Source organism: Tenebrio molitor, chromosome 6 (assembly GCF_963966145.1).
Source record: "Tenebrio molitor chromosome 6, icTenMoli1.1, whole genome shotgun sequence".
Lineage (NCBI taxonomy): Eukaryota > Metazoa > Arthropoda > Insecta > Coleoptera > Tenebrionidae > Tenebrio > Tenebrio molitor.
The window spans coordinates 1181129-1201620 of NC_091051.1; the positions used below are offsets into that span (position 1 = coordinate 1181129).

General features: G+C 39.6%; 3 protein-coding genes across 6 annotated transcripts; 2 read left to right on the forward strand and 1 right to left on the reverse strand.

The window, feature by feature from the left end:
• Positions 1–71: 71 nt before the first annotated feature.
• Positions 72–20491, reverse strand: LOC138132876 (nucleolar pre-ribosomal-associated protein 1). 3 transcript variants are annotated; one of them, XM_069050569.1, is made up of 8 exons: positions 20372–20491; positions 20249–20311; positions 6052–6094; positions 5310–5928; positions 4534–5261; positions 4111–4485; positions 1441–4064; positions 72–1390 (listed from the first exon to the last, which is right to left on the reverse strand). In XM_069050569.1, the coding sequence occupies exons 4-8, from the start codon at positions 5443–5445 to the stop codon at positions 133–135; spliced, it is 5121 nt and encodes a 1706-aa protein (XP_068906670.1). In that variant the 5' UTR covers positions 5446–5928; positions 6052–6094; positions 20249–20311; positions 20372–20491; the 3' UTR covers positions 72–132. The 3 variants fall into 3 exon arrangements, with proteins under 3 accessions (XP_068906670.1, XP_068906669.1, XP_068906668.1); XM_069050568.1 differs by having other exon boundaries at positions 6037–6094; XM_069050567.1 differs by lacking the exons at positions 20249–20311; positions 20372–20491 and having other exon boundaries at positions 6037–6500.
• LOC138133073 (uncharacterized) lies at positions 7296–7964 on the forward strand. The gene has a single exon (XM_069050867.1). It carries the CDS (start codon positions 7296–7298, stop codon positions 7962–7964), a length of 669 nt encoding a protein of 222 aa, XP_068906968.1.
• On the forward strand, positions 9682–20184 carry LOC138132880 (ATP-binding cassette sub-family G member 1-like). Of its 2 annotated transcripts, XM_069050576.1 has the most exons (10): positions 9682–9972; positions 15933–16050; positions 16835–17033; positions 17150–17295; positions 17737–17975; positions 18760–18858; positions 18912–19060; positions 19116–19284; positions 19335–19591; positions 19649–20184. In XM_069050576.1, exons 1-10 carry the CDS (start codon positions 9873–9875, stop codon positions 19994–19996), a joined length of 1824 nt encoding a protein of 607 aa, XP_068906677.1. In that variant the 5' UTR covers positions 9682–9872; the 3' UTR covers positions 19997–20184. The 2 variants fall into 2 exon arrangements, with proteins under 2 accessions (XP_068906677.1, XP_068906678.1); XM_069050577.1 differs by lacking the exon at positions 15933–16050.
• Position 20492: the final 1 nt, after the last annotated feature.

A 20492-nucleotide genomic window follows, 5' to 3' on the forward strand; every position in this document is an offset into this window, starting at 1 on the left:
AAATATGTACGAATCGTTAGGAATAAAACTGACTAGGAAATGGAACGAGTAGAAGGTCAAAGTCGTCAAGATCACGTTTCAGGTTTTTATGCACTAAAGTGCAGTTAAAGAAAAAATACAAAAAATGCAACATCATTGTTTCATCAGTTTGTTATAAAACAACAGTCTTAAATGCTTCGAATCGGCGTCCCTAGAAAAATCATCCTCTTTGACAAATTTACATCCATATTTTACTAAATATTCACAAAACTTATCCCCCGATTTTTTCAGAACATTCGTCATGTGTTCTTGTGCGAAAAACTCTGGAAACCTATCAACAACTATTTGTAATATGCGGTAGTAAACGCTCAAACTCCTACTCTCGACCAGACAACGAAAGTAGTGATTATCTTCGCTGAAAGGCAACAAGTTCAAATAAACAAGAAAATTCCTGCGCCTGTCCGCGTCCACTTCTACGACTTTGAGCAAAACCTGAAGCAACTCGACCAGAACCGCTCCTTGTTCGATGTTCTTCGCGACTAGTCCGAACATTTGAGTCAAAAACGACAAACTCCCGCACAACACATTCACTCCAAAACTCGACTCGCAACACACTTTGAAAACTTTCAGAATGGAGATTTTCTCCTGGGGCTGGGACACCGTGCTCGAACACAACTCCGAGATCAGTTTGAATCCCATCGAGTTGAGCAAGATCGTGAAGTCGCCTTGTGTGCGTAACCCGACGCGGAGCACCTCCAGGATGAATTGTTTGTGGTGGGCGGAATCGACGTCCGGACTGTGCAGAAAAGTGTACAGCTCTGGAATGGTCTCGAAGTTCAGCGAATCCTTGGCGGTGAGATACTGGGACAAGGGGACGAACATCACGTCCTTCGGTTGCGACAGAACCAGCGCCGTTCTCGCCAGGAAAACGCCAACGAAATTGTTGATTTTGAAATCGTCCAAAACCGCGATACCTTTACAAATCGCCTCGACGAAGCGTAACCACACCAAATTGTCTTTGCCGGACTGTTTGGCTTCGAGATGAAAGTAGAAACGTTGCAAAACGTGACAGGTGGCGAGCCTGTGGGTCTTGTTCCCGCGGAGTCCGGTCAAAGCCAGAGCTAGAGCTCCGCTTCTGGTGAATCGATACGTCGGCATCGGATTTTCCGGGGAGAGCAAGTTGCTGAACAGGGGGAGGAAATAATCCAAATCGTACGAGTGAGGGTCGGTTGGATCATCGATGGTTGCCGCAATCCTCGGTAGATGGAGATTGTTCAAAACGTCAATTATCTTGGGCTGGCGCCACAACACCTGCACATCTGAACGGACGGAATAGTGCGACGCTGCGGCTCGACCCCAGAGGAACGGCTTGAAATCGAAGAATTGCGTTTGTTTGGGTTCCGACTCGTACCTAAAAAGAGTCAACGTTCTTGGAAAATTCCCAAACGCTACGATACTCACATTCTTAACAAAGTCAACACTGTTGAGTCAGCTCTGGTGGCTTGGTATGCCGATAAAATCACCGGCACGTGACTTCTTTCCATGAATTGAGGCCACCTGGTACAGATCGTACGCCACAAGTGCAACAATTCGTTTTTCGGACAGTTCCCCAATACGACCTCCAAGAACTGCGAGTGAGAGAACAACATCTCAAGAATCAATTTGCCGTCCTCTTCTACCACGCACAACTCCACCAATTCTGACAGTACTTCGACCAAAACCACGTCCCCGCCTACGCCGTACTTCAGGCACAACTTGCAAAACATTTTTAAAGTTTCGTTGCCACTCAAAGACCCAAGATCGAACTGTTGCTTTGGCACGTTGCGCAAAAACTCCAAAAAAATCCCGCCGACTTCGCCAACATTTTCTATTGTTTTGCCACCGCCTTTCTGTTTGAGCAGGTTCACCAACAGATGTACAAAAGTCATGATCATGTTGCTCAAAACTTTGTCACTTTTCTCGACTTTATCGTACACTTTCTTCAACAGGAACACGTGGAACGACTCGCTCGTTTCGAACTTTTGAACCTGCGACCCGAAACCTTCAGGTTTCATGAACTTCTCGACCAAAACTCCGACACTTTTGTAGCGACTTTGGAAGTGTTGACCCGCTTTGTGCGGCTTTTGTAGCGCCTTAACTATGTGACTTTCAAATTTGTGGAAAATCTTCTCCAAAATGGGACCGTCAATCCCGACTTGTTTTACAACGATGTCTAGCATGGCGAGGAGAAAACTTCTTTTGGAGCAAATCTCGTCCAAATTCTGCTCGAAAAGCGACAACATTTCTGGTTTGCGGTCCAGAAGGAACTCGCACACCGCCAGATTTTCTTTATTATACTCAGGCATGGCGACCAGACTGGAAAACACTACGTTCTCCACTCCCTCGATGTTGTGAGGGAAAACTCTCAAATAGTTGAGAAGCGACGTCGACAGGTGATGCAAGTTGGAAGTTTGTTCTCGGATTAAAACGATCAAAAACTGAGACAACTTTCCGATTGCTTCGTTGCTCAGAGGCTCTAAACTTAGATTGTTTTGCGCGATTTGAGCCATCCGATCCAGGCAGTAACACGCCACACGATAAAAAATTCGATTTTCTTCGGAAAGCAAAAATTTTTCGAGCAATTTACAACACTGCTCGTACTCCAGCGTGACGGTCTCGATTACTTCAATGGAAACAACCAAATTCTGGAATTTCTGCGGCTTTCGGAAAATTTTGCCGAAACACGAGAGAATTTTCCGTTGCAATTCAACGAGGTGCTCCCCCACGCATGTACCTTTCGAATTCTTGACAACTTTTAAAACTAATTTCGTCGAGAATTCGTTCGGATCGAATATGTTGAGGTTTCGTAAAAGAGCGGGATTCCCCAAAATCGTCTTCGCGTAACGACCTTCATCGAAAGCGTTTTGGGCGATTAAATAATCGACAAATTTGAAAAACTTTTCCACTTGGACGACCTTCAACACACCTGCTTTCATCAAATTGGTCAAATAGAAGACTGACGCTCGCAGTAAGTCCAGTTTAGCGTTACAGTATAGATCCACATCAAAGTTTTCCAAAGTGTTTTCGAAAAAATCAGTCGAGAATTTGTGAAACATGTCCAAAAGCTTTCCTTTACATTTTTCCAAAGGGGTAAACTTTCCGCTGTTCCAATTCTTGACATAAGTTACTAATTCGTCGGATATGTGACCCCATTTTGAAACAATTCCAACAAACGCGCTCGTTTCCGCTTGCAAATGAAACAGATTAAGAACAACGAAATTTAGATAATTCTTAACATGTTTTGGGGGCTTATTTTCGGCAAAATAATCATCCAGACTTAGCAGCAACGGACTAAAATTACCATTCAATTCAAATAATTTACTGTCGTAATTTGCAGCGTTATCGTCGACGTTTTTCATCAACTGGCACAAAAAACTCGCAACAGTTTCGTCGTAACTTTTTAGATTTAAAACGCCGTCAATCCAGATTTCGATTTCGTCCGGATGTCCGTCAAAAACATGCGAGTTTTTCAAAATGTCATGGAGCACTTTCAAAACCTCGGGGCCCTTGCAACCGTGGTAAAACTCCAGCGAAAAGGAGAAAATCGTCTGGAACAAGTCGCTCTGGAGACGGTAGGTGCGCGGTTCCACATCTAGGAAAAAATGGATGGCCTTGACTTGCAATCGCCTCAACTGAGTCCCTTCGGCGACGTCGTCCGTCCTCGTCAAGAACTGTTTCATGTCAAAGTTGACGACAGAATTGTGCAACATTTGCGGTGCCAAAATTTTGTATTTTTCGAGCAGATCGAGGGCCACGTCCAGACGATCCGCAACAGGCGAATTCTCGTCGATTGTGTCCCACGAGTCCACGATCGAATTGACGTCGGGGAAACACCGACACATCTGATTCGCGAGAGCAGTGCTCACCACTTTGTTGTCGATTTTCGGCCAGGTTTTCGATCGGTTCAAATAGACTTCGATCGATTGTGCCATCTTCAGCAAGAGAGTGAGGACGCGGTGTTTAATGGCTGGTTTGTCAAAAGACTGCTTGAGGACGATTTTGAGAATTGACGGAGGCACTACCAGATTGGTTATCACTTGGGTCACCTAAAAAAAACCAATTAGAAACAGCAAATTTTCTGAAGAAAATTACCTGATGGACGTTGAGATTGTTTACGGCCAATTCCATACATTCGGGTTGTAATTCGTCGAGTAATAGATTTGCGAATTTCATTGAACTGCGCCAGTTGTCGGTCCATCGAGGCTCCAAAGATTCTCGTAAACTGCTCCACACTTTTTTCACTAGGTCGGGGCAAGATCTGCAAATCTTGAGTACGAGTTCTGAGGCGTACGAGTGATCCCAAGGTCGGACTAAACTGTCCAAGACCGTCTCCATCAACGAATTCTGTTTAGTACTCAGTCCGCCCAGTGGATCTTTAAAAATCACTCCATATCTGTGTGACGTGCACAAAACTAAGAGGAAGGCGTGCACGGCTTCGTTCACTTTCGATTTAGCCACTTCGTCGACCTACAATTAAAGATGTACACACCGCCAATTTTTATCAACAAAACTTACACGAACAGCTTTTGTCTTATTATTGGCATTAGTGAGACCCTCTGGACCTTTCCAGTTGTACAAATTGACGATATCTCTGACCACTGCCGTGTTGAACGTCTTCATTTTGGAGGTTTTGGTTACCGATTCGTTCTCCAAAATGTGATTTTTCATTGCCGTAATCACCAAAACAACGACGTCTGCGTCGTCAAATTTAAGATCGCGGATTATACTCGTCATCAAGCCCTTTTTCTCCAGCAAAACCACCAACGCAGGAAAATGACCGTCGACCAGAAACGCGGTAATAAAATGAATAAAAGCAGTCCTGACTTCGCGTTTCCCCTCGTGAACTTTGGTCAACAACTCTAGATTGGTCGGATTGAAGTTAACATTTAGGAGGACACTTTTGGCCAGACCCACCGAAAAAGTCACTATCGTAGCCAACAATTTGAGAGTGACGACACGCTCTTTCGCCGACGAACTCAATCCCAACATCTTATTAATCAGAGTCACGTAAGAACTGATCAAATAGCGGCACCAATCGATCGCTTGATTCGCATATTTCGGTATTCTCGCGTTCACTTGTAACAAAATGTGATTGACTATTTCGAATATCAGGACCGGGGGGACAGTAGATTCGCCGTCCATCGACTGGAGAATCTCCAAAGCACTGCCGCCGTCCTCCAGATAGGTTAGGATGCAGTCATGCTTGGAGTTTTCTTCGATTAATTGCAAAAAACCTTGGAAGGCTTGGGAAAACATTAAATTGGCGCTCGTTGCAACGAAAAAACACTTACCTTGGATTTTTTTCGGGCTTTTTATTTCTTTCCTGAATTCTTTACCGCTAAAACTTAACCTCACTTTTTTGTTAGGTGATGTTACCTCACTGGGAGAAACTGAACGTTTCACTTTCTCTTCAGGGTCTTTCTCCATTTTTTCTCTTGTTAACAAAAAACAATTCAAACTGAATTTACAATATATTTTGTCCAAAACACGCCGGCCACCGAATTACAGGTTAAATCACATCACAAATCACATGGACTGTTCTTATCACTGCGCATGCGCTCAAAGAAATTAACTAAGGTTTAAAAGATTGTGAATTGTGATTGATTGTACTCAATCTACTGATTGACTGATTGTAGAGAGTGTGACCTTGTCCTATGTCATTTCCAATTTCCATTGACGCTTTGTAAAGGATAATGGATATAAAAATAATAAATCTCCATGTTGCTCAAGTTATAACTATAAAATCATAAACGAAGAATTGTAAATCGACTTATTTATAAAAATTGGACACGCAGGCCCAACAGTGCCAGTGCCACCATAAACCCGACAACTGTGTTGACATTTCGACAAACTACCATTCAAGAAGACGATCTAGCATTCTAACTGGAGACAAATTCCCTTCGGAGTGAACTGTAAACAAGTGTACAAGTAACTACACAGAAAAAAAGACCAACACATGCACAATGATGCAATACCATCAGGAAAAATAGAAATAAGGCGCGGTCATAGAAAACAAACCTTCTGGAAACTTACGGCCGTCATTCTTAATATTGTTGATGAAGAGGCTTTGCCGAAACTGCAACAAACAAGGTCATGTGTAATAAACAATAAACCTAATCAGCATTTGATTCGTTTCCATTTCCAAAACAGTCTTCTCGAGTGAAAACCACATTTTTGCGGAACCTTCACGTAAATCTCAAAAATGACAGGTGACATAACTTAAATGTCGCACGTTTTCACAAATTTTGTTTTCCACAGCAGCCTCTTATCTCTTCTTTCGTAGCATACAAGGTGATTCAAGAACCTAACGAAATTTGCGATGCAACCAACATTACATTTCTCAAATTTAATCAAAATCTTTTTGTGGAATAATTGTAACTAGAAGTTTTGTTGTATGGGAGATATGTATTATTGGTTGCATCGCACATTTTGTTGGACTTATTATTACTCGTGAATGAGACCCTGTATGTATTGCATAAAATGTTGATGTTGTCACAGAGGGATTGAATTCCAAAAAACTTGGCCATTAAGACATTGTTCACAGATTTAAAAAAATTATAAATTTCTTGATTGTAGTAAGCGTAAAGATTTTAAACTTAACCACAAAAGTAAATGAAACATCTGTAGAAGGGAATTATTTGTCGTAGTGTTGGTAAAACAGTAATAAAATAGGGATATTATTTATTAATTAATTTATTTATAATACATTTTAAATCATCCGTTGTCATTGTGTATTGGTGGTTGCCTATATAAAGAACAATAACAGGATTAATAATCGTATTATTAGTTGCATAATAATTTACACACTATAAAATATGCATAAAATTTGTTTAATGAAAAGTAACCGCAATCAGATAATTAACTACGAAAAAAGAGGTACTGACAATTATGATGGTTTTCACTACTTGGGTCACGTAACTTAAAATAATTGTTCAGTTAATAATTTGACTGTTTTAATAATTATCGTGTTGACCTAAGAGTGACCTTCCTAGTCAAAAAATGGTCGAAAACAAAGCAAGTTATTATTGACCGAAACCAGTTACTCAACTACGTGCTTTTCGGCAAAAAATCCCATTGAACGGGCAAATCTCTGAACAACAGAAACTTTCTCAATACCAAAATTGCATCTGGCTCTGCAATAACCCTTAGAACCTTGAGAACATAACAAATCACGAATTGGGCAACCACATCGATTTCAATCGAATTGCCCCGCATGTCCACATTTCGCAGCGTATAAAAACCCCCATCGGGTCTCAGCCTCAATCAAATCCACCACGATGTTGTTCCGGATCGCTCTCCTGTCCACCATCCCTCTTCTGTTCGCTTACAAGCTCGAGTCCGGCAAAGAATTTGACTCTTCTCGGTACTCCGATCATGGGGAGAAAGGCGAAAGTGGTTACGTCGGCCACCAGCAAAGCGAAAAGGGGGCGCGAGGCCGTCACGACAAAGAAGACCATCAGAAGCAGTACGCCGAACGAGAGGGCCATCGTCGCGGTTACAACCATAAAGACGGCTACTACGGCGACCATCATCAAGGAGAGAAGGGCAGCAAGGGTTACCACTTCGAGGACCACGGGAGGTACGCGAAGGGGCACAGCACCAAGGGCCACCACAACATTCACAAACTGGACGAATACAAGAAAAACACCGATTTCTTCAACGAGGACGACGACCAAGCTTTCGAAGAAAGACACGGAGGATACGAGGCCACTAAAGCGGTGGCTCGCGGGGGCCACAACGCCGGAGGACACTTCAAGAAAGCTTTCCTAGAGGGACGCTACGGTCTGGCAGGGTTCGCCGACAAAGGGACGCACTACTTCGACGATAAAGGACACAAGAAGGCGACAGGACAAGACGGATACTACGGACACCACGCACAATTCGCCCAGAATGGCGGCCAAGATGGATTTAAAAAGTTTGGATATGCGAAGCTCAACGCACAATAGTTGTTTGTTTTTGTTTTTTATTTAGCAAATTAGGATGTTGTTAGTTTTAACGAGCGGAAGTTGTTTTCGAGACGTCCCAGTCCAGCCAGGACCGAGTTCTATCGAACGAGATTTTTTTTATCGCGGTAAAATTTTTTCGTAGTGTTTATAATTATAATTCTTGTTATTATTTATTTCTTAATTAGGCGGAATGGCTACTAAATTGCCGAATAAACACGATAACGACACGATTATTTTTAACAACAACAAATTAAGTCCCTGCACTGCAACGTATTTTGTATGAATAACAATATTTTATCGGTATTAGAAAAACTAAACGATTAATAAAGATATGGAGAGTTGATTAATCGTTTAGATGGTTTAGAATAAACAGATTAATTATTATCGAACACGTGGGACGGAAAATGCGCACGCCAAAGCTGGTACCATACCAATTTCGATTGTTTTTTTCCAGTCTTGATTGCAAAGGTGAGACGAGAACATAAAAAAGACCATAAAAAAGTTATGTCAGCGAGTGTCTTGAACTCCAACTACACTTCATGTCGCATGTCATAAGTCATAAACTACGCTATTATAACATTAGCATACAATGTGGTAATTTTTCAATCAAACTTGAGAAAATTCTTGTCTGGGTGCTAATTGAAATTCGTATCCGTTTCACATCAATCTCACACAAGCAATTACATTTTTTTCGTGTTATTCTCTAACTAAAGGACCTTGCTTTTATGGACAAGCACAAGTTAACATAAAATTATACAAATCTAACAATTTATGCAATTAAATCATTTCTCGTTATAACAGTTCGAATATACTTAATATGTAAATCATCTGGGCAGCAATTTTCTTCCATTTAGTAAAAACAAAAATTGCACATAATTATCGATATGATGACATCGTTGACGTTACATCATAATATATTATATTAATCGATCTGTCGGAACGAGGCAGGTCCCAGAGGGGTCCTTGCGACACATCCGAAACTCCTTGGCTTACCTAAATTGCAACCTTCAAACATTTCGTAACAAGCAAATTAAATTATGACATTAGAAAACAGAAAAAAATACATTTGGTATGATTTTAAGCATAATCCGACATGTGCGATCTAAATTTGTTTACGTGCGTTATTTACACAAGAATGTGCTTGTTTACAGTACATACGCTGAAATTCTATGATTCGTAATCGTGGGAAGCGAGGAAAAGTGATGAATAAGATGATGCATAGGACTGGTTGTGGTCAGGATAAAATTTCAAGGTTTTCATTTAAATTTTGCAAATCCATTAACCACAAAAATTAACATATGAAACGTATAAAATACAGCGTCTGGCTATTCATAAAAACTGATTTTTTTTTGGTTCCGTGTTTTCCAAGTTATCTTGGAAAGAGACAACAATGATTGTCTCATTATGGCGAAACGTGCACCAAATGTCGGTGATTAAAATCGAATTAAGAACGAAAATCCAGAAAGGAAAGTCTTTTTCGAATATTTGCACAACTGTCAACCTTAGAGCTCGATCACTTCGGTAAACAATCCGTTCCCCAACAAATAAGATTGTACTAAAAATAAACAACGACCCGCGGGACTTAATTCCACCTTTGAAACACCCGACACAACAAGAGATTTGTGTAAAAACTTTCAACCAACAACTGCACCTAAAAACCGAAGCGACCGTCTCGGATAAACCCTACCACTTCACCAGACCAAATTTGAAAAATCGCGACCACTTGCTTGCTTGGTTAGTCCGCGACGTACCATCGCAGAGGTTGAACGGGAGCTTCCACGTGGCCTTTATCGCTCATGGTTTGCCATTCGATGTCTTATCACACCGAATAGTCGGCACCGACGTTTAGCACAAACAACAAGTGTCAAAAGTTAAGCGTGTGCGGGTGAGTGCTTGCCAATTACCACGATGGACGGGGGCAGGACTCTATTTTTGCAACTTCCCAGAGAGAAAGCTATCGACATCGAGTTCGAAGATGTCGCGTTTTCCGTGTCCGAAGGGCGTAAAGGTAAAGATGGCGCAGGTGTGCTAATTGTCTGGGAAAAAAATACGTGACTGTCAAATTTCTCTTTGGTCGGATTGATGACGACCTGCAATTATTTTTTGGTCAAATGGAAAGTTCGTGGGAGTTTCATAAATTATTTTTAGAATGTCCGTCATATCTTATCTTTGGCCACAATGACAAAAAATGTTGAAATCAAGACGTATTTATCAATTCTTTATCAGTACTTAATACAATACCAAAATATTATTCAGATTTTCTTTGCTTTACGTCGATAATTTATTTTTCTTCAAAAAGGCACGTTTGTTACAATAAAATGTGTTGCACACGTCTAATCCTACTCTCCAACATCTCTAAAAATTCTGATTTTTTTTTAATTTCAGCAAGAAAATAGTTTCCAAAAAATTTTAGTCTATTCGTAGTGACATTTGAATTCTTAATGATTGACAGAAGATAAAACTGCTGTATTTCTTGTTTGACAGATCCTACAACATTTGCCTTTTTTTTTTAATTACAAGCAAAACTTATTCTTTTTTTTATTTCCAAAATTAAATATTCTTTCTCTAAAACACACCTTTACCTTTTAATTTAGGTTAAGGTGGCTGCGATTTACCAACGGATGTTGTAAATTTCTGGAGGAGTGCGATATCACGCACGGTTAATTTACTCTTTTTACGGTTACTTTAAAATTAAAGTGGTCATATATGTATATTTTTTAAAATTTATTTTGACTAATAAATAATCATAATCGTAATAGGGAAAATAGAACTTATCGGGTTGGCAGCTCTGTACGGTATGTTAAAAAGTTTGACGTTTGTTATTTCATAAAAATCTGTAAAAGTGCAAAATAAAACAGCCGAAAAGTCCTATACAAATGTCATACGGTATAGTGATTTTTTTTAAATAAACAATTGTCACTGTCAAAATTAAAAAAACAATACTGTGCCACCCTAAGATGTGCACATACTATGGACCAGCTGTACAGGGTGTCTCAGCTAAGACTTTCGAGCCTAATAACTCAGTTATTTCCAGGGGATTTTTGTGAAATTTAAAATGCAGATATTTTAGACGATGAAGAATAAAATCCCATTAATGCAATCACCCAAGTCTTTGCCTTTTTAAAATGTTGAATCAATTAAGATTTACATAAAAAATTTATCGTCAATAAAAATGCTGTAGGTAAAAACTCGTCCTTAAAGACGTCTGGTTTGCAAGAAAAAAGCAAAAAACTGTGTTAAACGTGGCTGCAAATGCAAAAAACGTAGACGCGTATGAAACAAACGCGCAATTTTGCAGAATTTTGGTCATCCCTTTTCGCAGAAGGGCAGATGACATATTTGACGTTTATCTTGCTAACCTTACAAACTCGTACAAAGTTAAAGACAACATTTGGACGTAATTTATTATACTGGATGCTTTAATTCTTCCATAAAGGACTAAAACACGATCGGGATATTTTAGCAAGGTAATTTAGTTCACGTACGCTTCCTGTGTCTCCAATAAATTGACGACTCTCTTAACCTTACATTTTGTAAAGCCTACATTTGGATAGTGTTCTACCAGAAAACGAACTGTGTCATTGAAGTTCTTACGACACTCTCCGTTGGCAAATTTTTTTTCCTTTTTCAACAATATTGAAATTTTTGCCGCTGTAGTCTATTTTTAGAGTATTTTCAATAAATTTTCACAATTTGACGTTTCTAATAAAGCGCGCCCAATTTTGATAGACTTTAAAGGGTGTACAAAATGTTGCTTGGCAATTAATCATCAATTGTTTCAAAAGGTAACTGCTCAAATACCTTCAAATTTTACATTAAAGTTTTAACGACAAAATCTAATCTTTTCGTTGAATCAGACAAGTGATTTACTTAAGTGTCTCTGTAAACCCCTGTTTTTTAATGTTTAACAATCTAATAATAATCGCGCATAATTTTCGATAAAGGAAACATGTGTTAAAATTACATTTTTTAACTTGAGGTAATTTTATTATTACTAATTGAACCTTCACGGTCTAAAATATCTGCATTTTAAATTTCATAAAAATCCGTTGACAAGTAACTGAGATATTAGGCTCGAAAGTCTTAGCTGAGACATACAGGGTCTGAGCTTATGTTCACTTCACTTCCCGTACCTTTTTTCCGTGAATTAATTTTTAAAACAAATTTTAATGAGAAATCTGAAGAAAACTTTTTCAAATTTGAAATAAACTCTTGCTCGTCAGGGCGCAGACTCAGTGACATTAAAAAAAATTTGACACTCAGTGTGACCAATTGTATTATCATAAAAATCACTGTTTGGTTCATACCAACATGACCTTTTGACAATTGTTTATTAAAAAAATCAACTATTATCTATTCATTTTGATTGTGACCACTCCCTAGTAACTTTTCAGTTGCTAGGTTATTTATAGGGAATTTTAGATAACACTAAATCCAGTCGCAGTTGGCAACTCTCGGAGGCGCCATTTTGACAGAAACGTCACGCTCACAGAAGACAGAATGGAGCACGACTTGCGCAAACGTTTTTCGACGTACACTGTGCGCATATCTATAAAATTGAGTTTTGGTACAAAATTTTAGAATTCAAAAAGAAAATGCCACGTCGTCTTCTCAAAGTTGGGACCAAACGGTTAATATTCACTTGTTTCGAGACATTTATTGAAGCCAACGGGAAAACAACTCACAAAGACGAACATCACCAATAAAGTTAACTCTATTTGTGCTTTTTTGTTGTACATTTTGACTAGTAAGTGTTGTAGTTTGATACCTTCTGCCTTTTCATCCCCTGTAAATCATTTTTTTGAACTTTCTGTCTGATTAGTTTTTATCTGAAAATACTTATTTGTATTAATCAATGCTAATTGATTAGTAATCCCCAGGCATTTTTCGCGTTTGTCTTACTGCCAAATGACCATTTCCTTCGTTCTTCATTTTTACGTTTTTACGTTAAATAATCTGTACCTGGATATAACCTCACTTTTCAACAGACGTGATCACAGAATCAGACAGACGTTTTTAGTTTCTCCTACTTCAAAGATTGATTTCCGTTATTAATATTGATAAATACATTAAAATCATAGCTTTACTACCGTGGTCAAGTTTTGACAATTCTGACATTTTCACATCATGTTACACCACACAAATATTTAGTGTAAAACGTATGCAGCACACAGCTAAACAGCGCCTACTATGTTTTTCGTTGTGGTCACAATCAAAGTGAATAGATATTATACAGGCTGATTCATCTTTTACCGCCGGTGGCAAAATTGACCTTAAAAATTATGATTTCCCTTTCATATTTTGCAGACCTAATTTATTATCCATAAGGCACATAATATCAAAAAATGAAATTTATAAGTTAATTAGGTAAAGTTTTGCCATTTTCTCAATTATTAATTGTTTAATTAATTCAACTTTGTAGCATATGCACACTCAGGTATTTTCACACAATTTTACCATGTTAAATTAATTTTAGCGTATGGTATTATTGAAATAAACGCATTTTGATATTCAAATTTGTATTTGCTTCATGATTTACGACATAATGTCCAAATATCTTAACAATAAAATTTATTAGAGGATTTTTACTGCCACAGCAGGGGGTCCTTTGTAAAATCGAAGAAATTCGTTTAGGCAGGTCAGTTTTACAAGGTAGTCAATGTTGGAGAAAATTTACAACACTAAAAGCCAACAACCATCAATAAAAGCAACTTTTCCATTAAAACCCATTTAATTCAAAAACTATCAAACATTTTTCGAAACGGATTTCAGATATTGATTTTATACGCCATTAGCCACATTCTGATGCAAAAATTTGAACATAATTTTTTTTTGAAAAACAGTTTTTTATAAATATCTGCTCAATAAAAAAAAAATTTTTGAAATAAATTATACCGGTCGAAAGTAAATTTTTCGACAAATCAACTCTGTAAATTTTATAAATTTTTCTCAATTCTTAAGGGTCATTTTGCCACCGGCGGTAAAAGATGAATCACCCTGTATAATCTGTTTCAAAGTCAAAAATCCACCAACAGAGCATTCTACCTCGAAAATACAACCGACAAGGTCGCCAACTTTTGTTTTTAGTGTGTCTGCAAGTGTTAGAAAAAAATGGGGTTATGAAAGAAAATTGTTGAGAGTCGTTTCGGGCGTAGTTCATAGTGTTTTTTTATTCTCATTTTATTATTTCACTCAAAAGGTATGATATGGTAGCTACCACTTTTTTGTACATAATAATTATTTTGTGTTACGTAAATAAACTCAACAATTCAATGTCAAATTTTGGCGGGAGTTTGGGCCAACCCAAAAAAATGAATCTTATTCTAGGGATTTCTTTTTTTCTGCCAACATAATTCAACAGGTGGTGGATTTTTTAATTTGAAACAGATTGTAGGTGTTTTATAGCGCTCCAACTAATCCTAAACCTAGTTTTCACGCTGTAAAATGCCCCTACCGTACTCTAATGTAAATAACTATTACTTTATCTTTTGTCACTCCTTTTGAATTTCAAACGATTACCTGCACTGATCCAAACTTTTTGTTTCAATTAAAAAGTGATCCTGTTTTCAAAAATTTGTCAAAACTCTTACTTTTCCATTACAAGAAAAAGTTTTTGAAAAGATGTGGTAGACTGTAACCCTTCCGTTATCAATAAATTTTTTTGACAAACATTAAGTCTTTTTCTCGAAATTCCCCCATTCTGCAAGAAGAGTGTTCCAAAAAATGCCCAATCTAGTTAAAATGACTCCTTTTGAATCTTAAACTATTAACGCAAGAGGAAATGTCTACTACCCTTGTTGGGTAAACTGCGGGAAAATCAATCCTCAATTCTAGCGATCAAGCGCGAAACTTTTTGTTTCAGTCACTGCCTCCGTGTTCCATCGCAACGTCCTTCAATCAGAAATACATTAGTCCAATTAAAATTTTTTGTTTGGCACTAAAACTTGTCCTTTTTTGTGACTGCAATACACCTTGAATTTTGTCTCTCGTCTAGTTTTTTTTTTCATTTGAACCCATCATCGCCGTTAATGGTAACCAGTTCCCATTTTTTTCTTAAACCGGTTTGGAAATTCTTTGTTCTTATACTTTCCATGCAACAATTCAGCATCCATAAAAAACAGGAATTTACCAGCAGATGACATTTTCCCGACCGCGTAATTGGACTGACCGATTCTTCTGTTGGGTTTTCCTTGACCGACGCTCTTGAACTCAAAAATTGCGCAGCCTCCTGGGAAACCAGGAGCAACATTGTTGTCTTGGGAGGCGAAGTTTGATAACGCACGAGGAAAAGTTTCAATTTCGTCATCATTGACCAAAGACTTGGCGTGGATCTTCTTCACTGATAAACGAGTAAACACAGTACCAATTGTATTTTTTTTCTAAGCGGTACTGTTATTCCGGACTTTGCCATGGCTACCGTACGATCTTCGAGTTCGTCGTTTCGTAGCAGAGCGAAAATGTTTTTTACGAGAAGAACAGACGATCGAGGCCGACCGAACTAACTGTGTCAAACATGATAATAGTCCACCCTTGACGGCTATGTACGAAAAAATATTTCATAATACGATAATGTGCAAATAAACCTGACCCACTTTACAGTGGACTTTTCCCAATTTGAGTCGCATTATTTGATAAAGCAGCTTCATTACATGTTTTTCCTTTTGTGTTGTGGTCAATTTTCCACGGTTCGAGAGCCAGACAGGAAAAGTAGACATTTCATATTTACCATTTAACATTGTTCATTATTGTCCGCGTGACTGATGAAATTTCACAGGCCGAAACGTTGAAGGACTCTGCTAAACAACACCGCATTATTTTCCAGCGTTGCAATATCGACCAAAACGAAATTGTGGCACGCACACCATTGACTTTTGACACGTACTGCACTCTTTGCATAATTTTCCACAAGTCACGGTCGATTTTCCGACCACATTCGAAATCCGCGTCATCAGATCTGGCATTTTTCAGGGCGAAAACAAATTGTCAAGGGAGTATCCGGCAAGTTCAAGTCTGGGGAGTTGACGGCCATCATGGGACCTTCAGGCGCTGGTAAAACATCGTTGCTCAACATCCTGACAGGATTCCAGTAAGTTTCCGCAGGAAAGACACACGTGTTGAATTTATTCAAAACAGTATTTCACACGCGCACCTTGACAATTAGGGAACGCTCTTCGTTATTTAACCATTACCATGGGGCCAGACCAATTAACATTTTAATTAATTCGTCGTTAAGAGGTCGACTGACGTTTCCTTGAACCGATTAAGCTATCGGCTCGATTAAAATTTTTGAAAATGCATCATCAAAGATTGTTGCTCTTGTATCGTCATCGTAAATTGATTGCAACATATTTAAAACAACAACGAATGAAATTTGGGTAATGGAGTAACGTCCGATCGGATTAAGAGTGCAACTTCATTGAGTGTTTCGTTGCACTGCCAAATCTGTGAACTTTGTCAATGTCAAAGTTGAGGTTCCGGAGACAAAAACATTGCATCACAAGGAATTTGTTAATAAAAATATTCCACGTGAACGATAAATGTGATGTGTTTCAGTATGTTAAAAAAGACAAGTCGGACAGTTTTGATTCGTAGGAATTGCAGTTCTTTCGACACGCACGATCTGAATATGAACCAATGCGATTAAACCTTGTGAGGCTATCGCCGAGGTCGCGGAGTTATCAGTTTCGATAGATGAACCGATTCATCATGACTCGCTAAAAAATAATGCACCCTTAAAAGTGTCACGATTAGAAGTAAGAATTTTCGAGCGGATTCGGAACGATTCAAGTGTTCGATAACTTCCTGAACGGTTGGATAACAACGTCGCAAAAGCGAGAGAATGTGTTTGGAAGAACAATTTCTCGTTTCAGAATGGTGGGCATGAACGGGATAATAAAGAGCATCACCAACAGCGAAGTCCGATTCGGCGCACAGCACTACAAGAAGCAGTCCTGCTACATCCTGCAGGACGACCACCTGGCACCGCTCTTCACCGTCGGCGAGATAATGAACATGGCGGCCGACCTGAAAGTGGGCCACAGCCTCTCGTCCAAGAGGAAATCCATGCTGGTGAGTTCGCTGAAATGACGTAACGATCAATTCGATCGGAACAGCTTCACCTTGGACTTGATTTTGCCTCGAAACGAGGATCTTTCGCGACCAAGGGTACTAGATGCTCGTTTCAGATCGACGACATTTTGGAAACTCTCAGTTTGGAGATGACCAAGGACACAAGGTGTCAGAGGCTGTCCGGAGGACAGAAGAAGCGCCTCTCGATCGCCCTCGAACTGATCAACAATCCACCCATCATGTTTCTGGACGAGCCGACCACGTGAGTCTTAGAGTGATGAACTCGACTGGCCTCAATGCGAGGCCTGTGGGTGCTTCACAAAAAAACAAAAAACACCGACCTTAATCAGTCGACAAATAACAATCGGTGATTTTACACAGCATTGCGCAAAACAAACAATGCGTGTGTATTGCTACTGTTATCTCGACGACTGGTCCGAAATGCTTCCTGTTCGCTGACGAGCGCGGAAAAGTACCGGCATTTCTCCGAGCGTTCTTCGGGAACTGTTGGGTAACACCGACCTGCACATTTCTCCTTGCCGGTTATCCAAATCGACCCGTAGATCTATAAGTTATGAAAAGCGTTTACATAAACCCGATTTCTTCCATTTTGCGACTTCCTATACACGCCAGATTTTGACCTTATGTAACTTATGCATTTTTCGGGCCCACTTTCTCCACATCATGTCCGACTTTTCTCCAGGGGCTTGGACAGTTCGTCTTCTGCTCAGTGCATCAGCATTCTGAAACAACTGGCAAGAGGCGGAAGAACCATCATCTGCACGATCCACCAACCCAGCGCCACTCTCTACGAGATGTTCGACCACGTCTACGTCATGGCCGAAGGGAAGTGCATCTACCAGGGATCCAGTCTCAACACTGTGACCTACTTGTCGTCGGTGGGTTTCAACTGTCCGCAGTACCACAACCCCGCGGACTTCCGTAAGCAGCCTCACATTTTTCGGTTTTCACATTATGTAACGGTGAGAGTTGTCACTCGAGATGAGCACATCGCATGCAAATTGGTGATCTAACCCGACCCACATCCAATTGAAAAATGGAAAAAATTTCCACGAAAATATTTTCGGTCATAAGTTGTTCACGGACAAGTTTTTTGCTCGACGACTATAAAATCGTAATTTTAAACCACCTCAGTGTAATAAATTTTATATGATAGCTGCAAAAAATCTCACGAGGAAGTTGGACAGTCCACGTCACGGTATTAAATTTACATATATTATCTGAATGACGTAGAAAGAAATAAAAAATATGTGATTCAGTCGGGTTTTAAGCTTACTTAAGTCGAGGGTAACTGGTGAAAAAAAATCCAAACCAGACCCTTGCACCGAGCCTTGGTGATTAATTTGGCACGGGTCACGCTATCGCTGACCCGAATTTATGAAATTAATTGCTAAATTAGTTATAGGACATCATGTATCTCCGACACTGTAAACATGGCGACAATGACATTTTTTTTTATTTGAACACTGCCGACGATAAATAACATGGAGTTTCACTATGATCATACATTAATAATGAGGAGCAATCATAAAATTTTATTCTAGTATTCGCAATTACGGCTTGAACGACGTAAAAAAAAATCATTAAAGACAATCACTATAATGACAGCTTCATAAATGCTATATTTAATGCTTTGATGCATCGTTAAAATGTTTCTTTTATTTCGACAAATTGTCACGCCGGACAATAAATCAATCGGTTGCAGTGTTGGAAGTCGCCAACGGCGAGTACGGCAATTACACGGAGCTTCTGGCCAAAGCTGCGACCGAGAACCAGTGGAGGACGACAGTGACGTCGGCGAAACGTAAAGATTGTTGTCGCCACACCTTTATTTTTTATGAACAATTGTGTTTTCAGTCGAGAGCGAGATTTGCGAGAAAAGCGATGAGTACGTTGAACCGTTGGAGAGCTACCAGGGGAGCTTGATCCACACCACTCCTCCATCTGAGTGGTTCAAATTCTGTGTTCTAGTCAAGAGATCTTTTTTGCAGTTGTACAGAGATTGGGTTTGACTTTGTGGCGCGACTGATCGACGATAGACTGACCCGCGCTTTGTTTCAGACGATTTCGCATCTCAAGATGGTCTTGCACTTTCTTGTCGGGATAGTGTTGGGTCTGAACTACTACCGGTCGGGGAACGACGGCTCCAAAACCATCAGTAACGTTGGATTCTTCATCATAAGCACCGTTTATCTGGCGTACACCTCTCTGATGCCCGCCGTACTCAAATGTAACTAGAAACGCACCGCCTGTATGTTTTATTTTTTGAAAAATTTCCAGTCCCTTCCGAGTTGGCAGTATTAAAAAAGGAGCGCTTTAACAACTGGTACAAGTTGAAAACCTACTACGCAGCCTTCCTCATTTCAGACATCCCGTTACAAATACTCTTCAGTGTTGCGTACATCTCCACGTCGTATTTCTTGAGCGACCAACCTGCGGAACCTTTTCGGTTCTTCATGGTGCTCATGATACTCGTCTTGGTGGCGCTGTCCGCCTCGAGTCTAGGTTTAGTTATCGGAACTTTAGTCAATCCAATTGTGAGTAACGAGTTTTGGGAAACCCCGAAAGCGCAAATTAAACGAGATTTATTCCAGAACGGGACGTTCTTCGGGGCTATAAGCATCGCGGTGATGCTGTGCGTCGCCGGATTTCTTATTCTCTTCACCCACATGTCCAAAGTGATGTATCTTTTGACGTACGTCTCGTTCATGTCCTACTCGTACGAGGCGCTGGTTCAAGCAGTTTACGGGTTTGGTAGAGCCGCGATTCCGTGTCCGGAAGAGGTGGACTATTGCCATTTGAAAGTGCCCGAGCTGATTCTGCGGGAATTGGGAATGGAGAAGAACACATACTGGGCAGACGTGGGATTTCTTATTGGGAATTTCTTCCTTTTGAGGATGTTGGCGTTCTGCACCTTAAAAAGGCGGCTCAGGACGGGGTGAACACTTTGTGATTGTACTATAGGCACTTAGTTTCGGGTGATTTATGAGAGTTTATTTATGTTAGTTGTAAATTGGATATTTGTTTTCTAAATATCCAAGCACATTGTGGTGTAAGATACAATGCAGTAGTTTTTCTATTGTACAGAAAGAAATACCTACTATATTTAAAATACAGATCAGGACTGTTATATCTGCTTTTCAATTATTACCTGTTGGAAATAACATGACAAAAAAACCATTCAATTACCTTACCTGGTACTTTCTCGATTGCATCGCAGTTTTTTCAACGAACTTGGGGGGGCCCACGTTCATATGCTAATGTAAAAAATTGAATTACAAATTAAATTCGTACGCAATGTTTTTCGACAAATTTACCGTTGCAAATCGATAAACGTATGTCGGAAAGTTTTTAACATGATTAATAATTTACATTTTGCACTTAAATTTAGTCACAACCACCATTTCTACCTCTATTACCAGTCGGTAAAGCAGGTAG

What these genes read in the sequence shown, in the direction of transcription:
- LOC138132876 (XM_069050569.1), bottom strand. Translation starts at nt 5,445, where the DNA reads ATGGAGAAAGACCCTGAAGAGAAAGTGAAACGTTCAGTTTCTCCCAGT. An exon ending in AAGCCCGAAAAAAATCCAAG is followed by an intron (nt 5,262 to 5,309) that starts GTAAGTGTTTTT and finishes TGTTTTCCCAAG; the next exon opens with CCTTCCAAGGTTTTTTGCAA. An exon ending in GTGTTGACTTTGTTAAGAAT is followed by an intron (nt 1,391 to 1,440) that starts GTGAGTATCGTA and finishes GACTCTTTTTAG; the next exon opens with GTACGAGTCGGAACCCAAAC.
- LOC138132880 (XM_069050576.1), top strand. Translation starts at nt 9,873, where the DNA reads ATGGACGGGGGCAGGACTCTATTTTTGCAACTTCCCAGAGAGAAAGCT. An exon ending in GACAGTGACGTCGGCGAAAC is followed by an intron (nt 18,859 to 18,911) that starts GTAAAGATTGTT and finishes TTGTGTTTTCAG; the next exon opens with TCGAGAGCGAGATTTGCGAG. An exon ending in GAACTTTAGTCAATCCAATT is followed by an intron (nt 19,592 to 19,648) that starts GTGAGTAACGAG and finishes GATTTATTCCAG; the next exon opens with AACGGGACGTTCTTCGGGGC.
- LOC138133073 (XM_069050867.1), top strand. Translation starts at nt 7,296, where the DNA reads ATGTTGTTCCGGATCGCTCTCCTGTCCACCATCCCTCTTCTGTTCGCT.